At 38.9% G+C, this 26116-nt stretch overlaps 1 protein-coding gene across 1 annotated transcript; it reads right to left on the reverse strand.

The window, feature by feature from the left end:
- Positions 1-1238: 1238 nt before the first annotated feature.
- pard6a (par-6 family cell polarity regulator alpha) lies at positions 1239-25538 on the reverse strand. The gene is made up of 3 exons (XM_083552717.1): positions 25121-25538; positions 21486-21708; positions 1239-4631 (listed from the first exon to the last, which is right to left on the reverse strand). Exons 1-3 carry the CDS (start codon positions 25181-25183, stop codon positions 3790-3792), a joined length of 1128 nt encoding a protein of 375 aa, XP_083408843.1. The 5' UTR covers positions 25184-25538; the 3' UTR covers positions 1239-3789.
- Between the last annotated feature and the right edge of the window lie 578 nt (positions 25539-26116).

A 26116-nucleotide genomic window follows, 5' to 3' on the forward strand; every position in this document is an offset into this window, starting at 1 on the left:
AGATTATGTCTTTCACAGTGGACATGCACCTACGATGACAATTTCAGACCCCTCCATGATTTCTAAGTGGGAGAACTTGCAAAGTAGCAGGGTGTTCAAATACTTATTTTCCTCACTGTATATATATATATATATATATATATATATATATATATATATATATATATATATATATATATATATATATATATATATATAATATAATTTTTCTCCCCATCCTATTCCCTCATACCGGACCGTCGTAATAAGCATTTCACTGCATGTCGTACCCTGTATGTATGGGTATGTGACAAATAAAATTTGATTTGATTTGATGTTAATACTCATTTGAAAAAAGTGTAATTGTCAATTATTTAGCACACAATTTGAGATATTTTAAGGTTACATTTTAAAAGGTCATTCTAGAACAAAATACAGATAAACAAAATATACAAGAAACATCCATGGTATAAATTTTAACGCTACATGACATCTAACAGGGATTTGTCTTCTTCCAAGGATCAACAGTAGAGGGGGCCAAAGAGTTTTGTTTATTAAAAGAGGAAAGGCTGTGTAAAAAATAATGCTTTGAACACTTTTTTTTTTTTTGCCTCCCTTCTTTATTTGCTTTTCACCATCTTAAAGCTATTGCAGCACTTTACTTTATATAAAGTTTTTCTTCCCGATAAGCCGTCAACACAAGCTGTTCATAATGAACTGAATCTGGTTCTATTTTTTAGTCTGTTATTGGATTTGCTTCAGTTTAGTTTTAATTAAGCAAACTTGCTAGTTACTCTTAATTTTATCAACAATCTCAATTGTTCTCAAATAGTTGTAGTAAACTGTTTAGAATCAATAAGAGCCCAAATGCAATTATGAGACACTGAACTCTTGCTCACTTCTACCCACACATGAGGCAAATGTTATATTCAGGCTCCATAACACCTGTTATCACCTGCATTTTTTCCAGATGTCATAATGTTGTATATTAAAACATAACTGCGTGACAACACACATAGTTTCAGGAAAATCTTGTAATCTAGAGTGCAATTGATATGAACACCGTGTTCAAAAATGCTTTTTATCACGTAACTGATAAACATAAGTAATCATAAGTGTTGGGAAATGGAATCTGGATATTGGCATATTCTGCTTCATATGGTTTTATATTTCTGTTTAACACATTAGTGTGATCAATTTATAGACAAATCTTGACAAAAAATATTTAAAATAGTATTGAAAAAAAAAAAAAACATTGATTGTTCTGAATACTTTTATTTCCATAGAACAATTTAAAATTCGCATATTTGCATTCACAGTATGATACACCTCCACCCATCTGATTATAATAAAAATCATAGATTTCTTCAGATTTTCGTTTGCTTCCTCGCACGCAAAAGAAATAGAAACGTCTTCTCCTGGATTCCAATATACATACAAAAGTACAAGAATAAGAAAAATACTTTCCATATTTTACACATTTACTGTATATATACTGCTCTTTTTCATAAAAAAGGGCTCCCAGTTAACAAAATTGTCCATTTCCTAATTTATATATACATATACATTTACATACATAAAAAAATTAGGTTTATGTTTATTTATTTTTTTTTATATGGTGGCTGTTATTCCAATTTGTGTGCCATTCATATCTTTAGATAGTAATTAGAGAGAGAGAGAGAGAGAGAGAGAGAGAGAGAGAGAGAGAGAGAGAGAGCGAGAGAGAGAAAAGAGAAATATGTTTATGTTTTCATACTGCCGTTCAGAAATAATAACCAGTGCATTTTAAAACAAATCCTGCTAAAAATAAATCCTCTTAAATAACCCTAATCAGACTAGGATGGCAAATCTCCACCTCCCAAAAATATCCTTCCAGCTGTCCAATCCCTACTTAATGCCCTTTGACTTCAATTTCGTCCATCTTCTAGTTCATGTTCGCTCCAGCTGTCCCAGTGAGTCTGAGGTGTTTCGCAGACGTTGTGTCTGGGTTTGTCAAAACAGACCCGGTTCAGCTGAAGACCTGCTTAAATCTACTTTAATGTGACAGAGTGGAAAGGAAAAAAAAAAAAGATGAGGTGGAAATAAAGAATCCTCCAGTGATTTAAGCTACACCTGCCAGAAACACACCAATCCACAGGTTTCTAAACCCTTTGGCATACGATATGTTTTTGCTGGCCACGTTTTGTCGACTTTTTCCGAAATCATTGCAAAAACATAGTTTGGTGAAAAGTCAACATTTTTGATCCAGCTCCATTTAGTCAAGTTCCTCCTCCAGTCTCCTTCCTTGTCGGTATCCTAGAAGTCATTTGAAATGGGTTTTTTCTCATTTTACACACAAAACACACACAAACAAGGAGAGGGCTGTATGAACCAGCTCTTCAGTCAGGATGAATTTTAGCCTTTACAAACATTAAAGGAATTTCTTTCTTTCTTTCTTTCTTTTTTTTTTTTTTTTTTTAAAACACAAACACATGAGACAGCACGCAGACAGCTGGGTCCACAAGAGGTCAAGGCCCCCTCTCTCTCCGAAGCACCTCTCAGTGCGAGTAAAACATCTATTATTGATATATTTCTAGGGAGAATGGATAACAACCCCAGGCGGGCGAATATAGGCAGCCAGCTTCAAAAGCAGACAGGCTACCCGAGTCTGGGGCCAAGCAGCTTTCCCTGGGTTCATAACACTTTAAGCAGCTTGAGGTGAGACAGGTCTGGGGAGACAGACTGAGAAAGACAGCATCTCATATCTTCTGAAACACTTTAAATAAAACTAGGCAGATGCTGAATTTTAATGCATAAAAACACGAGTTTAGGAGGAGAGCTACGTGAAAATGGGCAGTGTGAATGAATGGAATCCGATGGCATGGGATGATAGGAAGGGAACTTCACTTTCAGATGTCATTATGACTGGATCTGCCATTTCCTCCTGTCAGATTATTGTATTGTTCCTCTTCCTTTTTTCTTTACTGCAATTCACTAGGCAACATTTGGTGTGTATTTAAAAGATGAAACTTAAAACACAGGACAGATTTGTAAGGCTGAATTTTGTCACAGCAAAAGCCACCCGCCATTACCCCGAGCAAAGGCATGGTTTCAGAAGAGATTGGATGATGAAAGGCAGACTGCTAGTTCCTTTAGTGTAGAAGGAAATACTAAAGCCACAACTAGAATGTACTCCATATGTGTCAGTGATACTTTAAAGATGACATGGTTGCGACCTAACAGAATTTTCTGGAGCCCAAAATCACACAAATCATAAATTCATAACACGTACATCATGGATCAGGACAGTTCAAATACATGTGCATTATTAAATTCTTCATCATTCTTACCAATGCTACTATGTCATTCTGACATGCAGGAAGCATCAGACAAACATTCCAGGGTCTCTGCAGAGTTCACTACTATAGTGCAGGTGGAGATCAGACTAGGCATCAAGGCAAGAAACATCACCATGAAGAGACTGTGTTAGTGTGTGTGCTAGTTTCGGGTCCTTTATCGCTGTGGCACAATGTACATTTGCTGAATGATCCTTTGTTCGTTTATGTGATAAAAATTACACCGTAAGTCCATAAGGCACTTCCATGAGGTGATGTGCACACACTGAGGTTTCCCCCTCATCATCTCCACTATGCTCACACCCCCACAACAACTGGTGGGCGAGTTCTTAGGGAGCTCAACATCATCTTGATGTTTTGTGAAAGAAGGTACAGTACCATAAAACATTTAGCCTTCACTTTGTTTAAGTTGTGCATAAAAACTTGTATGAGTGTGTTCTGTATGATACGATAAGAAAGATTATGATGAGGTGTTTCACAATGTGATGAAGTGGCCATCCTCTCTCATGCTTTCTTGGCTGCTGCTTGTCTTATTGGGGCTGCTTGTGTGCGAGCTCATAGAGCTGGTACTAGGCAATGAGACGCTCTGAGGGAAAGGCCTCTGCCCATAAGAAGCCAGCGGAGAAACAATGCCATTTCCATTGGTCAGATGATGTGACGTATAGGCAGGCAGGTTATCACTCTCAATAATGAGGTCGGATTCGTCTTCATCGCTGTCCCCTTCCATCACGCTGTTGCTGTTACTGTATTGGCTAACAGTTTGAGAGGCAGGACTGGGAATGGAGTCCTGCGAAAGCATGGATCCTCCTGAGCTGGCAGAGTTGTTGCCAGCTGAGGTTTTTGATTTGTGCACCACATTGTTGCGCTGATTGGCTGGCTTGACCGTCACTATCAGGTTGTGGCTGTTGGCCACCATCATATCTGTAACCTGGTCCAGTGACTTGCCAGCCACATCAATGCCATTGACTTCCAGGATCTCATCGTTGACCCCGAGCAATCCGGTGCTCTCAGCCAGGCCGCCCTTAACGAGACGCGAGATGAAGACACCCGGCACTTTCTCCACACCCTGTGACGTGACCCGAACACTCACGCCATCACGAATATAGAAGCCCAGAGGTTTGTGGGTACCATGCTTGTGCAGGCGCACACGACGGTGTGTCTCGGGCAGGATGTCCACATCGATGATGGAAGAGATCTGGCGGAAGTCCTGTGGGAGGCCGATCAACAGACCTGCTTTGCTCTTCTGTTGGATGACCCTCAGACCTTTTTTTCTTCTCTGCAGAGAGTTTGTGCCAAATACCACAGGCTCGTCCACGTCTGTGGGTCAAGAAGAGAGAGAAATTGGTTAATTGCCAAATAAAAAGTAAGCATTACTTTTATCTAAGTGTGAGTTAGGCACAGAAGGGGTTCATTTTGAGATGCTGCATCTTAATCAACTAGTACAATTACTTCAGGCTAAATGTGTATATGGAGACCTAATCTATTCATCATGACTTAGCTAAATCTATTGCATTCTGTTTTTTTTTATGTCTAGAAACATCAATGCAAACATCACTAATGTTAAGGGAAATACCAGGGTAAAGGAACACAACACACTATGATAAAGACAAGGCAGATGGATGATTGGATGGATGAGGTTTGGTGATCACAATAAATCTGTCTCAGTCACTCATATCTAATTAAATCCATTGATCAGCGTGAGTTGTCGGACCTTCAGGCCTGTAAGACGACTTGTTTGAAATACTCTTTTTTTTTTTAATGCTGAATAGGAATCCTTTGAGGAGATGCAAAACTTCTATAAATATTACAACCCACTGTAAAATAGAAAAAAAAAAAATTGTACGTTTGTTACTCCTTGTTTCCGAAGGGGGACTAACTCAGTAAGCTGTGTGTTCAAGTTTGTGTTTATTCTCAGTATATAGGTTCAACACCAGAACATATCAAAACTAACTAGCATTAAATCTTTAAGGTGCTACAAAAACATTCCTGTCAAGAGGAAATGTTTGCTTTGATTTGATCAAGTTCCGATGGCTGCTTTCCAATCTGTCTCTATGACCATGTTAATATTTGCATTTGTTTTCAGGCACAATTTGGTAGGAAGCTTAATCCAACAAATGAGTTTTGAGTTTTTGAAACATCTAATCATTAATTATATTTCATACTGCACAAAGAGTAGCTCTGTCTAAATCTCACATGGGCATTTAGTAGAAGTGTAACGGTACACAAAATTCACTGTTCGGTACGTACCACAGTTTTTAGGTCACGGTTAAGTTACATTTCGGTACAGTTAGGAAAAGAAATGCAAAATATAGAATTTGCGTGTACGGAACCGAAAACATTTGGTATGAACACGTGAACCATGTTTAGATTCATTAAGTTGTCAGTCCACAAACCATGAAGCGGCCTGTACTAGGGTATTGTGTACTTAATTCATTAGCAAAGCGCTGTTCAAATCTAATCTGGTAAGTATGGGTTAAAGTAATGGGCAAACCCAGTGAGTCACAGTCTGACCTTCCTGACCCTCAATTTAATAAGAAGCAACATATGTCCCCACACAGGGGGCACATATTCATCAATATCTGCCCTGGGTGATGCATTAATTATAGCAAAAACAACGGGGAGTATAGGATATATCTCTATACTGGGACACTCAAAACTAGTCCTCTCCTTCATGCATGTATGTTGTGTAAATTCTTTTTCAATTCTATAAAATAAAAAAACAACAAAAAAACCCACACATGGACACATTTGTCCCTCGTTCAGTCACTGCTCACACATTTATAACTATAGAATTATATCCTAATTATTGGCATTGCACAATTTCCACAGACATTAACATTTTACAATGAACTTAAAACATACAAACATATTGCCTGGTGTGAATTCAAGTGACTTGCAAGTCTGCACTTATATTCTATGCTCTGCACATAGCAAAAGCCTTGGGCTGCATGTCTCCCTCCATTAGACTGAGAGCGTAGACTCCCACAGAGACGAGAGCAGTATGTGTTATTAAAGCTGCGCAGGCCTGGAGGAAGGGAAGGAGGGAGTCTCGTCCAGCCAGACAGGGGGGTAACAGCTGGGAGGTGAGATGCCTTGGGGACTGTAGGGAGTCCGATGCGTCATGCCACTCTTCATGAGCTCAGAGAGGCAAATACAGACAAAAAGCTCTTTTGTGATTACTGATGGTGCAAAAGTTGTGTGGCTGTGGGTGTGATCACACTTTCCGTAGTAAACATTATGCTAATTGAGGTAGTGATGTGATCTACCACCAAGCTAATGCATAGAGCAGTGGGACTGAGGACCCCCAGGGGACTGAACAGACTAGGCAGGGGATCTGCGGTTCTTTATTTTGTTTACTTTAGTAAATCTGATGGAAATGAATTGTGAAATAATTTTATCGAAAACATGAAATTACCTAAAAACAATTTACAAATCGCACACACAAATTCAGTCTGCATACTCTAATGTCCTTAATGAACCAGGTACTTTCCACATCTGCTCTGCTGCTTTCTTTTTAGACCTCATAATAAAACCAGGACATTACATATCATGGAGCCCACCACTCCATCAACCTTGCTTTACTATCAGAGAGCATATGCGCAATCAGCTAGAGGAGGTCAGGATGCTACCTTCCGTTCAGAAAATGGCTCCAAAAACACTTTGATTTAGTAATTCTGAACAAGTATCCAACAACATAACTGGGGCTTTTATCAAATGACTTCTGTCTAGAATGTCAGAACTTACCACAGTATTACCTCAATCCCACAATACCTCAGAACAGACAACCTTCCTTTTGATTTTTGTGTCTGTGAAATCTACTTTTCTGTACAGGGAAGTGTATACAAGACCAGCACTGCAATAAACAAACACTCATAGGACGGATCCATTTGAATTGTTCAGGTTAAGGTTAAGAAAACAAAACTTCAGAAAAAGAAATTGGAAATGATCACTATCAAAGGTCATCCACCATACCAAAAATCTAGGGGAAAAATGTAACAATATAAAACAATGAATGGCAGGTATGCGAAACCCGAGGGCACAGACAGTGCAGGGATTTTTGAACAGTGCTCTCAGGATTAGAAAGTTATAGAAAGCCTTTCCTGAACACCTCCTCCTTTCTCTGGGATTACTACTCTGGCATTTTGGGAATAAAATCAGACAGCCTGCACTATGAAAATATGTTTGGTGATAGAAGAAAGGTCAAAACATTGAGGCCTATTTTAGTCTTGAATGTCATGGTCGTAGCAAGCCTGCTACTGAAAGAAAGTAATTTGAAGATCAGATTTAATTTTGGGTAACCAGTGAATGGGTTGGGTGTATTATTGTAGATATAGTACCATATTTATTTAGAGGTTCTACCTCTGAGCAATATGTTATGCTAGTATAATGTAGCTTATTGATGAATGTTAACACCTCATAAGTGTTATGGCAAGCAAGTGAGCTTTATTGACTCAGAGACCAGTGGAAAGTTATTGCAGAGTCATATATCAGGGTGACCAGGAGGCTGATGGATTAAAAGGGAAAAAAGTTAGATTGCCATTTCACTGCCATGCTCCAGTGCCAGTAAAGCAATTATCGAGATTCATATTAATATAAAAGTATGATTTAATTAGAAATCATCTCAAGATAAAGTATAATATACTGTGCTCTTGCTTAAATCCCATTCAGGGAGCTGGAGGATCTGGGGCTTATCCTGCCACCACTAAACATGACACCAGTCAATCACTGCATAGATCTACTCTATCTGATGCTTATTGTTTGAGGCTCAACAAACATATAGTATGCGTCTCTTTGAAATGCTGGTTTAACAGTAAGTAGTGTGTGCTGAATAAATTGAAATATAATTAAATAAAGCGCTCCATTCCGCCTTGGTCTTACCATTCATATGCTAAAAGTCTACTAATGGTAATAATAAAATCCCCCAGTCATACAATTACGCTACTTAAGAGAAACCCGCACACCAGAACAGATTAAATATGTTTATAATCAAATATCTGGTAAATCTGGTGCTAATTTTACGGTCAGTTCAGCGTTTTTTTTCTTCCTGTAAGAAATCAGCATTTATTTGCTGCTCTCATGGTACATAGAAAATTCCCAGCACAATTATGCTGATAGTAAATAGTAATATTTGTCTAGTTAGCATTCAGCAGGCATGATGGCATTGATGTTGGCATTATCATGAAAGCCGAATCTTTAACAAAAACTGATAAGAAACGTGAAAAATGATCAGTGTGCCCAATTGAAGGTGGGAGTTGAATTTCTTGAGTTTAAACTTCCTTTTGGGCACCATTGAAGATCACATGCTGTTTATATAGATTACTATACTACTTTCTTTTGAGTGAATTTTCACACAGAGAGTAACAGGGTACTATATAAATATATATATATATATATGAGGTACAAACTCTAGTTCAGGTTCTAGTTCAGGTTATTATTAACATTACCACTGCAATCCTGATATTAACATCATATTATTACATTTGTGTACCATATGAAGGATAAGTGAAACATGAGAGACAGTTCATAATTAGTAGAACTTCTGCTTCGTACTTCACTGGACAGGACTGGGATGACGTTATCCAATTTTGAGCCAGAATCAGGCAGTACAAGCAGAAAAATCAGTATGTTGTGTGTGTATGACATCTTCAAAGTACTTTAGTTGGAATGTTGCACACAACGCTCTTCTTCTTTGTCTAATAGAACCTGTTTGAAGGCAGATTTTATCTGGTCTGTATATCTATAGTTTGCAGCAGTGGACATGTGCTGAGTAAAAGTACAAATCCTGTGCTTAAATATCACTGCAGTAAAAGTACTTGAAATGTCACAAAGTACTTTAAGTGTCAAATGTAAAAGTAGTTATCTATGAGAACTGCACATCATACCTTTTTTTTAAGGAGAGCTGTTACAGGCACACAGCAAATGTACCCTTGACCTGCAGAAACTCTCACGAGAACAGCGTTTTGGGGTCTTCCCACAGCTTATGATTTCATGAAATATATGTAGCAAGGAACAGCATGTTTTTCTGATATGTAATAAAGTAAAAAGTCAGAGATTACACAAAGATGTACTGAAGTAAAGTTTCCCGACATGAAAATACACTGATATTTTACTGAACTGTTCATCCCCTAATTCACTAATGAAATATACCCTTTATACGTCTCTGCCTGCTGCTGTTATCTTCTGCATTACACCGATACTGAAATATCGAATGCCAATTTGTCTGTAATGGGATACGCCGAGGCATATATGAGAGGCTTAACTATGGGCCAGCCTGAATGAATGTCATTAATAACAGAACATTAGTAATTATTCATCACAATTAATCCTATAAGGCTGCCTTCTTTTTGAACGTCACCTAATATTGGCCTGGTCTGCAGAGCATGAGTTTAGATAAGGTATTCCTTGTATATCCAATGTGATCTGTGAGACCATCATCCAGCACATCAATAATTACAGGGATGCAAGTGGAGATCAGCTGGATGGCTCTCACCGACCTGTTGTTAGTGCCGGCTATAATAGAGACATCTGATGCTGCTGGTAAGAAGTTCCTGATAGCACTGAAGTCTCTCTGTCTCACTGCTTCTAGCAATGAATCACGTTACATTTATTATACAGGAGCCAACACATGGAACCAACACAAAAATGCCCTTGTGTGTTTTAAGTGTGTGTGAGCATATATAAGTAAAGGGCAGTGTGTAAAACATTGGTGCTAGAGTAAATTTTTTAATCTTAGTCTGCAGTCAGTCGTGTTTTTGCTCATCTTGATTTTCATGATGTTATGGTGCAGGTGTATCACAGACATTCGGGACCGTATCCGACCAGCTTTCTGGCCAAAATATTTAAAAGAATTAATGTGATAGGGTTTCCTTGGCAGCAATGCAAATAGATTGCTTTTAAATATGTTTTTCATTCTCAATTATTCGAAACTGATCTGCTGTAAGAAACCCTCTCTGTCAGGGTGTGGCAGTTTACAGTATGCCACGCACACACGTGCACACACTCCTTCACGTGTCTGGTCCTGAGTCTATGACCTCACACTGTGTTACAGCCATCTGGAGACTGATGCTTGGCCATATGGTCACTAAGGCAACCCCCCCCCTCTAATCCTCCTTGCCTTACCAGCCAAGTCACATATGTAAGAAAAATGTCCATATATCAGCAGCACACAAAACACATTTGGCTTTGCGTAAGTTAATTAAAGACGACCAGATAAGATGCAGGCCCTGCAGACAGCATGTGTGTGTGTGTGTGTGTGTGTGTGTGTGTGTGTGTATGTGTGTGTGTATGTGTGTAAACAAGTCTTTGGGGAATGCACAAGTGCAGCTTTGTTCAGGATTATCAGAGGCTAATGAAGGCCAGTTCTGAAGGCCTGGAATAGAGACACATGTAACAACACGCTGCCTCCTGATAGTCACCTAACCCTTCGTCATACACTACTTTATACTTCCTATTTAAATATTTCCTTACTGGTTTTTTCTTTCAAAAAGCTTGAACAATCAAATGCACATGCACAAATGAAAAACTTCCTCTGTGACAAGTTTTCTTCCTCCGTTGAGGTTAAACAGGTAAAGCTGAGGTTCTCCTTTCCCACTTCTCTCTCTTTCTGTCCTGCTGCAACCATTCAGACTTGTCATCCTATAAAGAGAGCATGAGTGATCCGGAAACAGCTCCCAGCAGGTAAATGTATAGAGTATGAATGCTTCTCCTAATCCGCAAATGAACAGCTGCCAAGCAAAACAAGCATTCTTCTCATTTTCAGCATACAGTGAAGTCCACACCCTCACATTGTGAAACAGCATGTCTGTTTCCAGTCTTCGTCCACTGCACTGTCCCTCACCCATTCGCTGCCCACGCTGTATTCCGGATTTAGGTATGAAGAGGGAGGAGGAGAGATGAACAGAGGCTGGAGACACTTTTACAGAAACCTGGGCATAATCACTCCAGCTTCCCTTATTTCCCTAAAGATTCCACAGACCTCATTCAGAAAAAGCCCCGACTCTGATGAAAAATGTGCGTCACGGTGAGCAGTGATGTGCGCGCAGGCAATGCGGTCTAAAATTAGCCTGAACCAGTTTATCCAGGAGAGGTTTCAGAATAGACTCCTGTCATCTGTTTCACTCTTTCTCTTACATAGCATCCTTGTCCCCCCCCCCCCCCCCTACCCCCTCCAGTGCTTTTACCTAAACAGTGTTTTGTATTAGCATGGTTGTCATAGCAATTTGTGCTCAGATACATGCAGCTGTGCAGCAGGCAGCCCGGTCACCTTACATACACTTTCTGCTCTGTGACTGGCTTGCTCATTGTTTTGGCAATGCGGTGCCTTGTCGCCTGCAAACATGAAACCTCATGCACCTGAGGACACCAACGTTTTGGTATATGTGGAAGAGGAGCAAATGTATTCCATCACCAAGATATCACCATGGTTAGCTGAAAGAAAAAATGGAGAAGGTGGAGTAGCAGAACTGTAGAACATGCAGTCTGTGTTCTCATGTGCCAGGTGCTCTGTCTGATCATCTGACATGGCAGGAATACAGGGGGAGAAAGAGAGAGAGAGAGAGAGAGAGAGAGAGAGAGAGAGAGAGAGAGAGAGAGAGAGAAAGAAAGAGAGAGAGAGAGAGAGAGAGAGAGAGAGAGAGAGAGAGAGAGAGAGAGAGAGAGAGAGAGAGAAAGAGAGAGAGAAAGAGTTAGCCAAGAACATACACCTGCACAACAGATGCTGAGCTCTGTCACGCTTTCGCTCTCATTCCACACCTTTCTGGTCTACAAATTTCTCCTTTTCTGCATTTCTGTGTTTCATTTTCATCTTGAGCAGTATTTCGCTGTCTAATATATGATCCCAATCGGCCTTTAAAGTTTCTTTTAATGCTGCAGTAAAGCTAGTTTAACACTGATATTCAGCCTAATTTTGTGGTCACAGAAAGGTGTACATAAGCGAAGGTTGAGACTGGGGGTGTCTATGGGGTGACCCATAATCTGATGTAACCAGACAGGTGACAAAATCGTGAAATCAACAATGTACTTTAACTACTGCTATGACTCTTGTCTAAAGCCACCAATAATAGGACAGCACAGGATGATTTAAAACTCGAAAAGAAATGTATATGCTTGAGAAAATTGCTCGCTCACATTACTAAGCCTACATGTCTGTCCCTGTACACAGTGAACTACAACTTTACCACTCATCCTAATAAACAGAAAAACAACATTCACATAACTTTATGCTCACAATGGAGTTCCATGCTGACCTCTTTGCCCAGCCTCAATCTCATCTTCTCCACCTTCTCCAACAGGCATAACACTGATACTAGTATAACACAAGATTGGATTGGATTTGAGCAACCCCCTATTTTCTCATCACACTGAATGATGATGTAAGCAGAACAGATTCTTTTTGTCATCTTCACTGTTCAACCTGGCATAGAATTTTAGATTGTTTCAGGTCAGACTGAATGAGATCTTCTCATACCACGTGGCAAGGAATAATCTTTAAACACTGCTGAAATCATACATTCGCAATAACACCTTTTTTTCTTCTTGTGGCTGTACGATTTCATCATTCTCAAATATCAAACTTATCATACTGTCGGAATAGGGAGAATATAATCGTTAAACAATAAGTAAGAACATTCTCTCTCTCTCTTTCTCTCTCTCTCTCTCTCTCTCTCTCTCTCTCTCTCTCTCTATATATATATATATATATATATATATATATATATATATATATAAAACATACACTCATATATTATATATATATATATTATATATATATATATATATATATATATATATATATATATATATATATATATATATATATATATATAGGGTTATAATAGAATTCATAGAGCTACACCAAACCTAAATCTCCACAAAGCATTCAAATCTGAAAAATAACTAATAAACTTCAATAAAACAAACAAACAATAACATGGAATCATGGTGGGAAGTAATTAAGTACAAATACTTTGTTACTGTACTTAAGTAGATTTTTCTGGTATTTGACTTTACTATTAATTTTTCACACATTTTACTTCCACTCATTACATTTGTACACAAATATCTGTATATTCTACTTTCTTACATTTTAAAACAGATTTGTTACTTTAGTTTTTACCTGTTTGGTGACGTGATCAATATTTGTTCTTTTCATTGCGCACCGTTTTCAGTCCATCAACCTGTTTCTTGTCATTGTGCGACTTTTTCAATCTACCACTGATGTATCATTTCCTGGCTTCTATACACCACAGATGTAGGGTAGCCTACAGAGCTAACAACGGGCAAGGCAGAAGGCAACAAGAAGTCTAGTTAACGTGGATGAGACAGAAGGAGTCAGCGATGTAAACATGACAGAGAATAGAGACATTCCTGATCACCTGATCATCATCTTTTCTCTGCTTATGTTCTATATGGTGGATTTTTAGCGTGGGTACATTCATTAGATAACAACATTTGAAATTATTTTGTATTAATATATTAATACGATGTAAAGTCCAGTTACCAGCATGACAGTCAAACAGGTAGTAGTAATGGCTACTTTTTACTTAAATACATCAGAGCCCAAACTTCTTTACTTTAACTTGAGTGAAGGATGTGTGAGATGTATTATATATTTTTTAATTGCTTTTCTATGTAAAACCTGCACAACAAGTTTAGTCGTGAGAAAATGGCAGCAGGAAGGAACAGAACAAATGCGCTCTTAGAATAGCTTGAATTTTAATAATCCGTGTCCTGCATGGGGTTTGTAATAATAGCAAAGTACAGCAGTTATATATAAAAAATTATAGAAAGCTGACCAAACTATATAAAGCCTCTATTATAACAGAGTGGCTTTTAATGTACAAATTATGTTGTGGCCACAAGGTACAACCACAAAGTGTGTAACTTAATATGTTGTGGGAACATCATATTCACTACATATCCTCCAGTTAATGATTTAAATGGAACAACTTCAAAATATTATTCACATTAAGATTAAGAGATAATGGTGTATCCAACACACAATACTACTGATTCCATATGTTTATATTCATCAGTCTAGCAGTTGTCGTAAAAAGTAATTTTATCAATTATATTCCAATATGGTGTAATGCAACTGCTTTCTGTTTCTCACTCATTAAACAATACAATGCTGACTGTGAGACAGGTACTTTAAGGTCATGAAATAAAGCTCTAGAAAAGTGTCTCATAGTCTGAAAGCCTTAATTCGTCTCCACGCCTTATTAAAAAATATTTAGTATGTCAGCATACCTCAGCAGCTCTGTAAAACTGTCTATGAAATACATGATTTATAGGGACATAATGATCAAATAAAATGTTAAACATGTAAAGTAGATTACACTGCTATGGATGTACTTATATACACTTTCTCAATCACACAGGACTTATCACTGCAGGCTCACACATTTCCTCAGAATTTTCTATTCTTATACGCAAACTATGCTTAATGGTTTTAAATGGACACCATATAATCCTGCATTCTTTACTTTTACTAAACGGATTTCACAACAGATATCCATTATAAGTAATGCTCCATCATAAACAAGATTTATACTTCTTTATCAGTAAATGGAAACATGTCAAACTTCTTGTTTTTTGTAAGAACCTACATGCTACAGACACTACAGTAAATCATTAGTGCTGAAAATGCTACCGAATACTTTCACTTGTGTTTTTAAAGAAAAACACATTAGTCTACTATCTGTCTACTAGCCGTATTACATACACACACATACAAGAATGTACACTTGTAGTTACCAACACAAATGTACTGATGGAGTCACTTTGGCTGGTACACACAAATTTAAGGAAACCTCTGTAAATCCACTTTCCACACTTTTGTTTGTACAGTTTAAGCTTTAATGTTTATGAGAGCAGATTTCTTATATACCATTAATGTATAAAGGTGACGCAGATTAAGGTTTAGCCTTTGGCTTGGCTACAACAAATGATCAGTGCAGCCAATACCATTTGGCACGACACTAATCTTAGCATGTATATACAAAACTTTATAGCATATCTCTTTAATTTGGCTGTAGCGTAGCGGCCTCTGTGCCCTGCTGATCCCCGTCTGCCATGAGAATAACATTATGCTCCGCCCGCAATTGTCTCACCACTATGCTGAATGAGCTCACACTAAAAGCACCATCAATCTCCTCTCAGTTTCACTTAGGGAAATATCTCTAATGTCCCTATAGATAGATAGAGATAGAGATAGAGCTAGAGATAGAGAGCTGGGGTGAGAGAGATAAAGTGGGTGTGGAATAAATAAGCAGGGATTACTGATGATCCCAGCCACCACATCAGATCAGTAATGTGTCACTCTGCTTGTAGTCTGGAATGATAATGATATCACAAAACAGTTTGTGCCACTTAATGGCTTCTTTCAGTGAAGGCTGGTGGCTAAGAAGTATTTTTTGAAAAATCAAATAAAGGTATCAGGTGACTGAATATTCGGTCTGGATATATTCAATTTAAGGACAATGGACATTGTCACAAAGCAGCTTTAAAGCAGTCGTATAAAATGACATTTGTAACGAGCAAGCCAGACATCGGACTGGAGTTATTTAATACAAATTCAGCTAATGCCATTTACAAATCATTCCTCTGGCACATTTCCTAATTCAAAATAACTTAACAAATGAGTAAACAAAAATATAGGTATAAAACAGTTGAACAGACAAGTGATGAGTGTACTACAAGGTTAGACTTCCATCAATCATCAAGATACAAGCTACAGACAGTGTGAAAGCCACGACTAAATCCACTGGCTTCTCACACAAAGTGATGACCAGAAGCACAAGTGTAAACACAAAGCTTGACAAGTGTTACACATCAAGTGTGAGTCAGCTAATCACACATTCGATCACTGCAAAAAGGATTATCATGTAAAAATGCAAGCTCAAACAATCACTGTATTATAATATTTCCTGTAAGTCAAGTTTTGCGCCTCTACGCAGAATCTGACATTTCCTGGCATCGTAAAACATGAGTGCTTTTTAAAAAAATTCTTTAGAACTTGTCTGGCCAGTTTACAATTCCTGTTATGTTTCCTTTGTGATGTTCTACATTTCAACAACACCTACTACTGTATACGCCTTTTTAAAAAATCACCATTTACATTCCTAAAAGTGACCCACGCACACTGCACACACTCAGTCATGGAGAGCTCAGTAAAAATTATGACTCCTTTAATGTCCTGCCATTCATTGTCATCTCGGAACAGAGTAGGTGTCAGTGGTGTGGCAGGTAGTGATTAAAAAATTCCATTGCCCAAATGATTCCTCTTTTGCCACAACTATGCAAAGATGATAACTATACGATGTGTGTATGCGTGATCTATAAATTCTACTATATATATTTATCTCACATGGAAGCTATACAACCTTCTGTGCAAGCATTACAGTTACCATAGGAACTCAGAAAAGCTAGAGCATGGAGAATTAAGAAGGACTCACTAGCATGCTAAATAGGAACTTGTGCTAGAGTAGCAGAAATTGTTTTTAAAGAAATGTCCAGTACAGCAAAGATAGTGCAACGTTATCTCATGGAGGACATAAAAGGATAATCAGTCAATGATTGTGCTCCATACAGGGGCTTTACTGCAGCAACAAGGTGCTTTCGGAAAACTCAGTTTTATTAAACAGATTTAAAAGCAATTAAATTAATAGAATGAAAAACTAGATGGATAGATCTAATCCAAGCTCATTCTGCTTTAGATAGATTCTTCTCCCGATTCTTGATAATAGCAATCTCATACCTAAACCCTGTAGCACTTTTAAAATAAACAAATCATAATAAATACTAATAGGAGCTAAACCAATGTATATTTTATGGTGTGTGTGTGTGTGTGTGTGTGTGTGTGGGAGACAACTCAGTATACAAGTGATGAAGAGGTGTTTAATTGGCATGTTGAATGATTTCATCCACAGAACTGTCAGAATTGAAAATGTTCTGTTCTGAGTCAGCATGAGCAGGTGGGCCTTGGGCGCTACAATAAACAAGGACACTAATGAATAAGCCTCTGTCCTTCAAAGCAAGTTTAATGAGTTCGATTTGTGAGTTAACTTATGTTTATAATAATTAGTCTCCCTGCTTTTCTTTCTCTCTTCTATACAGACGGGCCAAACTAAAAGTTGTGCCAGATAACCACAAGCTGCTTGTGTGATTAGGCACAGAGAGTTTACAGGTCAAAGGCACTGAATGTTTCACCTTATCATACTGGACTATAGGAAGTAAAAAAAAATATAAACACTGTGGACGAAACTATTGGGAAACCTGACTTTTCCAACCTTATGTTTTCCCCCACAAAGTTGGAGGCACACAATTGTATATTACGTCTTTTATATCCATGTCTATGTATGTTATGCATATTATAAAATTTTCCCTTCGATTAATCTAGCACAGCCAAACCTATTCCAGCATGATGCCCCTGTACACAAAGTGAGATTTATGAAGATATGGTTTACATGGGTTGGAGTAGAAGATCTTGAGTGGCCTGCTATGGAGCTCTGAGCTTTGGGATGGCTGACTGCACTCCAGTCCTCCTCGTCCTATATCAGTACCTGATGTTACTAACACTCTTATGGCTGAATGAGCACAAATCTCCACACTCCAAAATCTAGTGGAACATCTTCCCAGAAGAGTGGAGGTTTTAATAACAGCAAATGGGGACTAAATGCTCCAAATGTTCAAAATGGTCAGGTGTTCAAACAATTTGGTCCATGTATGTTCAGCATGCGTAACAGAAAAGCAATGATGAGTGAAATCCAGAACAGAAGCAGCTTTTCATTAACTACAGTTGTTGCCCCACTTTTCTGAGACAAATTCCCCCACCCAGACCTGCCTTCACCATCCGAGACCAAAACAAAGCACCACACCTTGCTAGGTTTCACCCTTCCTTTCATTTACTGCGACAATCCAGCTGCTTGTGCTTTCTGAGTTCATCCAAATGTGTGTGTGTGTGTGTGTGTGTGTGTGTGTGTGTGTGTGTGTGTGTGTGTGTGTGTGCGCGTGTGTGTGTTGAGAGCTAGGCCATAATGCTGAACCAGCGATAACCTTTCACTCAGAACAGTTAGTAGGACTCACAAAATCTTGCGCGATGTCCTTCAATGACACACACACACAAACACACACACATACACACACACACACATACACAATGATCTTTTTCTTCCACTACACACAGTCTAATAAGGCACTGGACATAATAAAGCCTCTCTTGGTCATGGTCCATCAAACATTCTGTGAAATGTGATGAGAGTGACTGGGGCGACAGAGCAAGACTTTATTTTCAGCTCTACACACAGTCATTTTCTCTTAAAAGTCCCTCACTGATAGTAAACAGCCACACAGTCACTAAAGAGATCACCACTGCAGTAACTGAGCCACTGAGACATAACACTCTAAAGTATATAAACGACAAATTGTCATGGGGGCGTAATTGTGAAAACATGTTTTTGGTTAAGGATCATAAAGATTATTGGGGAGATCATTATAGTGAAATATATTCCTAGTATACTCCTGGGTGCTTGTGTACATTCAACGCACTTTTCCAGTTCTAGCAGAAAAGCATTTGCCCAATCTTAAGTAATCAAGAGTTTGACAGTGCCACAGCAATTCAGGTAGCGCTTGTATCCAAGTGTATTCTGGTGCTCTGTGATACATGGTGCACCAACAGCACGTCATGTGTCTTAAAAGTTGCCATGTAATAAAGGAAAACTAGCTAGTGGATGGGAATTGATGATGATTAAATTGGGAGGAAAACGAGTCATTTAAATGGTTTTATAGAAACCTTAATCTAAGCAGGAAAACCGGATAAAAGCAACGTGATTTTAAAACTGTTATACTGCAAATTGAAGTTTGATCAGAATCACTGACTGTGACCTCAACAGTAATGGAAAATATGTGTTTGTGTGTGTGAGAGAGAGAGAGAGAGAGAGAGAGAGAGAGAGAGAGAGAGAGAGAGAGAGAGAGAGAGAGAGAGAGAGAGAGAGAGGTGTTCTTGCACAACTATTAGCATTCCTCTGATCTGGCCCAGAGCCAAACTTATGCCTGAGATGGATCTGACTGGCACAAACTACCTCTGATCCAACCTTATCACCATTCCCTCTTCCTCTTCAAAACAACATCCTCATCATCACTATTATTCTATCTTACAACAGCACTGTGCAATGATAAGTACTAATAATATACTCATTTCGAAAATGAATAACTTTGTTAGCTAAGACTAACTCGTACATGTGACTTCTTTAAACAATCCAAAACATTACTTCAGCACAGTCAAGGACAACTTTTAACTCCCAGCTTTCTCCCAGTTGGATTATTTCCACCCATTAGCTAGTTATCCCTATTCTATGACAGCTAACGTCCATGTTGTCCTGTGCCTCCTCCAAGGTACATAAAACCAGCCACCACATTACACAGCTGCTAATGTTGCCCCAAAGGTCAATAGAACACTCATAGAGGAAAGCGATATTTACCCTCTTTTGCATAAATGAGCTCACAGGCAAGATTCATTGACAGTCAGTGGTGGACAAAGTACACAAAGCAGGTACAGTAGGTAGAGATACAGTAGGTAAAATGTTACTCCAGTAAACGTACAAAAGTATTTGCCTTTGAATGTACTTAAGTATCCAGGTAATATGATTTATTATGGCTATAATGTTCCTATTATCATTTTTAACACAAGACTCTTTACTTAATCAACTCAGTTTTTATGAAAAGACTCAGACAATGTCGGTTCTAGCTTTAATAGCACCCTGAGTGAACCACGCCACGAACCAACGTCTCCCCTATTGATTAGTTTTAGCTTTGAAAAGCTCCTTTCTGCTTCAGCATCTGTCACTGGATGAGTAAGACATGTTCTCTGAGCAGTTCACAAATTTTGAGATATTTCTGCGAGCTCCAACCCTAAATGCATTTATTGCACAACTAAATTCACGCCGTTTTGCACAATATATTAAACTCTCAGAACCAAGAACCATAAAACTATTTGGCTAATTGTAGCCATAAGATACATACAACATGTATATGCTTATAATATATGTCTTTTAAATGAGCCTATTAAGCTGCACTGAAGATTCCACTTATTAAACTCAGTTCAGTACCTTTTCAGTACAATCACAGAAAACCTTTATGACATCACCTCAATTAAAGTTAACCAAATCAATAAGTGCTGTTTAACTACAATCCAACTAGACTAGTGAGGCTGTAATTGTTTTGATGCTACACACATTATGATAAACTACATAATATAAATTATAATGTTATGTTAAGCTAAAAGAAATATTGTATTTCTATATATTCTAAATATGTAAAAGCATAGCAGGCAACACACTATAACCTGTGTTATACTAGTGTTATAATAGTGATAATCAGTTATTAACCTGTTTCATCAAATGCATTAGCCTCCACTATCGTCATAATGCATACACACCTTTATCTTTTGCACGTGTTCTTCCCTACTTCTTCCCTATTTTGTCTAAATTGTTCTCCTGATAGTTTAGCCATTTTTTTTGTCAACCATAATTTTAATTTGGGTTCAGCTCTCCTTACTGATGAGACGTCACCCAACCCCCGCCTCTCCTTTCCGAGTGTATGAGTGAGGGATATTCTCCACCAGCTTCATTTACTGTGACATGATATAACAATTGACACGACCATGAAAATGAGTGGTAAAAAAAAAAAAATACATAAAAATGACGATCATTATTTGGACGCCGCGAGACTTCCCCAGGCAAGATGCTCTACCCTGATTGGTGGCTTGCTGTGAGATTGACCAGGTAAGTTTTTATTCACTCATAAATAAAAAAGGAATGACTGATTTCGTGAAATGTAGTCGAGTAAAAAATATGATATTTGACATTGAAATGTGGTGAAGTGAAAGTAAAAGTCTCCCCAAACGGAAATACTTCAGTAAAGTACAGATACGCGAAAAAACAGTACGAATTACATTTACTTCGTTACTGTTCACCACTGTTGACAAGGGACAGAGGAATCACATCCTTCCCATGCAAACACACAATGCACAATCACGTTTGTTCTTTTAGACTCTCACCCATGGATGCCTGTGGTATAAATTTATTTGAACACGTTTTTTACAGGAATAGACTCTTGGTAAATGAGTGTAGTAGAATTCGCCATTCGTTCTATACATCCAGTCCTAATCCTTACCTCTCTTCTGAATGATAATCCTCAGCAGAGGATTGGCGGAAGACAGCGCTTTGTGGAAGTTGTCGTCATTGTTGATGGGAAGCAGGTCTCCATGGACGTCAGCGTAGCCCAGCAGCACATCAACACCTGGAATGTGATGCACATTCTGCAGCAGCCGGTAAAACTCCTGGAAGCTGATGGTGCCGTTCCTCTGTAGCGCAAATCGACGATATTCTGCTTCAAACTACAGCAAGAAACACAATTGCCAAACTTTTAGAAGTCAGGTTGTAGAATTCAATGAAATGTACTGAATGTGCACAAAAAAGTAAAAAAAAAGTAATATAGTTTAATTATTTATGTTTATGTCTGGAGTATTTTTGTTATTTTGTCTGGTCTGGTCTCTAAAAACACACTGCTTAAAAACATCTCTGGGTACTAATCATATCAAGATAGACCAAACAAGATAGGATGGCGCCTGCATAGCGCTTCTTCACACATCAAGGACATGATACACATTTGCAGAATAACATGTTTACATGTCAGAGTTCCAATTTGCAAGTCGTCATTGGGTGAAAGTTAAATAAAAATGAAATATATAAGAGAATGGAATGGAAACTTAGAGTGGAAGTACAGAATATATAACCTTTTTCAGCAGAAAATTGAGTATTTTTTTTAAAGTCTAAATCAAATTAATAAAAAAAGGTGGTTATGCACTTGCCATATTATTTGTTCTTTCTTAGTGAAGGATGATTGAAATCTCTTAAATATTTCTTTAATGCTAAGCAATTACATACCTTTTAAAAACTGTCCGGCAAAATGTTTATGAAATGTGATTTATCCTGGAGATGAGTCTTTTATTGATTAGTATAATAGTAAAATTAGTACAATTTCTGAAATTGAGGGCATAAATACACACACACACACACACACACACACACACACACACACACACACACACAGACACAGACACACACACAGAGACACACACAGAGACACACACACACGCACACGCAGACACGCACACGCAGACACGCACACAGACACGCACACACACGCAGACACACACGCAGACACACACGCAGACACACACACAGACACACACACAGACACACACACAGACACACACACAGACACACACACAGACACACACACAGACACACACAGACACACAGACACACAGACACGCTGCTGTGAAGCCATTGAAGGCCCCATGGTTACTGATCAGAAGCTTGTACCACTGTAGACTCTCATCCCTTTTCGCTCCACCAGTATCATCTTGACTCTGAACCTTGACTTAACAAGCTGGGTGGACTGCCTGTGTTGTAATATACTGTATTGGTGACAAAATAAAGGCTGCTGCACTTTCTGCACTACAGGAGCCATTAAAGTAACTGCTGAAAAGGAAGAGAACTGACTGGGGGTCAGTCTGGTTCTTATACAGATAAATACAGGACATCAAAAAGATGAACATCACAACACACAGAGGGCTGAGGGACTTCATCTGAGGAGTTCCCCTCGTGTTTTGCTGGTTTTATAGGGAGTAAACCGACAGAACTTCCACATACACACAAAGGTATGTGAATGTTCCACACAGCATGGTGTAAAAAAAACAAAAGACAGGCGTCATGATGATACTGAAAGTTATTAACATGATTTCAAGCAGAGTAAGAAAAGATTGTTTACAAAGTTCATTTACAAAGTGCAGTCACGTTTAACTGATACTGTGATGGATGGGGAAAGGTGTTGGTGGTGGAGGCTTACAGAAACCAACTGTTCTCTTTTCTGCTCACATTCCCCTGTTCACAAATAGTTTGATTACGACTATCACTGTGTACTTCAGTGTACTTTATCTTTCGCTGACTTTCGTCGGGCAGGAATGACTATATTTACCACACACATTTATTTTTGGTCATACATCATTTTCATGTATAAATCATTTCAAACATATCCAGCTTCTTTAAAAGTTTGTTTTATTACTTAGAAACTGCCTGTTGTATGAATTTTGAGTTATATCACAAAGTACAGAAATTCCATGAGGAATAAACTCAACTACTAAAAATACATTGTACCTGGCAACAAAAAACCAACATGCAAAGTGTATTGAAAGTAGCCCTTTGCCACGACTTCTATACGGGTTCACGAGAAACATTTGAAATAATCTTTATGTAAATTTAAATAAAGACCCTGCCATGACTAATGAAAGGAAAGAGAGCGTGATGTCAGTGCGATATAGCACCCAAGCTGACACAAACCAGTTTAACATTTAACATGGAGTTTGACTCATTAAGGAGCTGCACATGAAATCCTCCACAGTTTGATTTCGCTCTAAATTCTTCCCTCGTGAGTGAGCGGAGGAGGATGGGCGAGTGTAAAGGTGAGAGACCGGTTAGCAATACTAGTCCATTTTTTTGTCCATCATGACAAGCGAGGCAGAGTACGATCCATAGTGCATAACTCAAAAACTAAGGGGCTCTTAACCACTGATAAACCAAGGCTGTTGGAGCAACAGAGAAAGTCCACTGCTTGAGTACTATGAAAAGCACAACCATTAGCTGAGGCAACACCACAAAGCCCAGGCCTGCTTCCAGGCTTTTAGTCTGTTTACTCCATTCAGTCGTCTCCACATCCAACTTCCTCACCTAATTGAAGTGGTCTCGGGCAAAACGGAGCCTCTAATTTCAAGACTAAGGAGGAGTCCTTTTTTTCTTTTTTAGCGCCATTCTTAGCTTTAACACAATACCGCAACACACTTGTCTAACATTCCTTTAAGATTTAGAGGAACACTAGTGTGGGTCTGCTTTCCCTTAAATGCTCGCACTGAGCAAAATACAAACACAGCAAACAACCATGACGACAGTGTTTGTGTGTGTCGCCAGAGGTGAATCGTAAATTTCCTAAATAAAACGTAAATAACCATATAACCTATAATACCTATAAAGCAAGTTTTTTTTATATAGAAAGAAAGAAAAAAGGCGTGGGAAATCACACAACAAACAGTTCCAATTTATTTACACGTCAGGTGTTTTTATTAGAAGGTTGAAAAAAAATGATATACTGCTGATATTATGGGAATTTGAGATAAGCATAAACAAAACCTATGAGAACTCAAAGATGAAGATCTTGATTGAAATAAAAGAGTATAGACATGTTTTAATCAGATGGATAAACTATTGTTTACTGCCTGAGTGCTGTCTGTTCTTGAAGGTCCATCTCCTCATCATGCGTCTACAGGAGATCTTTCTCCCACTGCACCACAACTGCACTGCATCTCAGCTAAACCGGTGTTTCCAGATTGGGCGTTTACATGCACATTATTTCATAGATTTTGTTAGGGAAAAGGGAAGGAGGTTAGAATGGAAAACTGCAATTTTTGGGTTGGAAACCGAACAGTCGATTCAGTCCGGCAGCTGAGAAGAAAACCCCAGTGTTATTGGGAATAAGGCTGACTGGCTCGTGTCGCGCATCTCACTTGTCAACACGCACCATCACAATCAGCACCATCAGCGTTTCCCATCCTGGACTGACTACACCGCTACTACTAGACCCTGCTTGCACCAGGGGATCATCTGTGAAAGCCGCATCATCATCATCATCATCATCATCAATCTCCCATGGATTAAACACCACACGGAATAATAATGAATGATGAGACTTACTTTGCTCTTTACCTCGACCACACTGTCCGTGTTTTTCTGCGGCGTCCTCTGATTCCTCGACATGTTTATTTCCCGCGATTGAGGGGAGAAAGATTTGACCCGAGTAGCCACTGCCCGACTCAGCTGCCTCCTGTTAGGCGCATTAACACGCGCGAGCCCGAACACGATCCGTCAAACTCCGCAATTCACCGCCGAGCAAAAAAAACCCCACAGGCTCGCGCGTTAGAGCGTCGCCGATTGTGGGCGGGGCTTAACGTGCTCCCAATAATAATGACGTCAAGCGGCCACGCCGTTTTACGACGCAAATGGGAGGAACGGCCGCCTCGGTGAAACGCTGGCCGGTTTGCCGTTCCCATGGAGATCGGTAGGCGGGGTCGAGGTTTGTTTGTTTGTTTGTTTGTTTTTTTACTCACATCGCTGTCATCTCAAACATGTCAGCAGCTATTTATAAAGAACAATCGGCAACAAAGACGTGGAAAAACAAAAAATAAATAGAAAGTAAGTGCTGGACGTTGGGTGAAAAAAAGCACGCTGTGGGTAAATGTGGAATTTGAGAAGGAAAGGGAGGATCCATAGCGCGGTGCCAAGGCTGCGGCTGCATCTATTTCCATCATAATAGCTTATACACGGAAAGACCTTTTAGAGCTCGGCTCAGGCCAGAAGCACTGTGAGATGTTTCAACCACAATGCACTGTACAATAAGGCCGCCAACACGGTGTTTACTGACCTGTGTCTATGTACACTTACTGTCCACTTTATTAGGGACACTTATACACCTGCACATTCATGCACCTGCTTTGAGAAACCTTAAATCATGCTAATCAGACAATTATGTGGCAGCAGGAAAATGCAGAAATATGTAGATCCAGGTCAGGTATTACTGAAGTTAATGGAGGAGAAGGAGAGGAGGAAGACGTCTACAGAGACAGCAGGAAAAGGAGCAGTGCAGGAGAGTGAAGGTTCAGGTTGGTACTTTAAATGTTGGCACTATGACTG

Source organism: Silurus aristotelis, assembly GCF_946808225.1.
Source record: "Silurus aristotelis genome assembly, chromosome: 10".
In the NCBI taxonomy this organism is placed as follows: Eukaryota; Metazoa; Chordata; class Actinopteri; order Siluriformes; family Siluridae; genus Silurus; species Silurus aristotelis.

Coding starts and splice junctions, on each gene's coding strand:
- pard6a (XM_083552717.1), bottom strand. CDS start 25,183: ATGTCGAGGAATCAGAGGACGCCGCAGAAAAACACGGACAGTGTGGTC. Junction 21,709..25,120: donor TGGTCGAGGTAAAGAGCAAA/GTAAGTCTCATC, acceptor TTCTTGCTGTAG/TTTGAAGCAGAATATCGTCG. Junction 4,632..21,485: donor GATTATCATTCAGAAGAGAG/GTAAGGATTAGG, acceptor CTTGACCCACAG/ACGTGGACGAGCCTGTGGTA.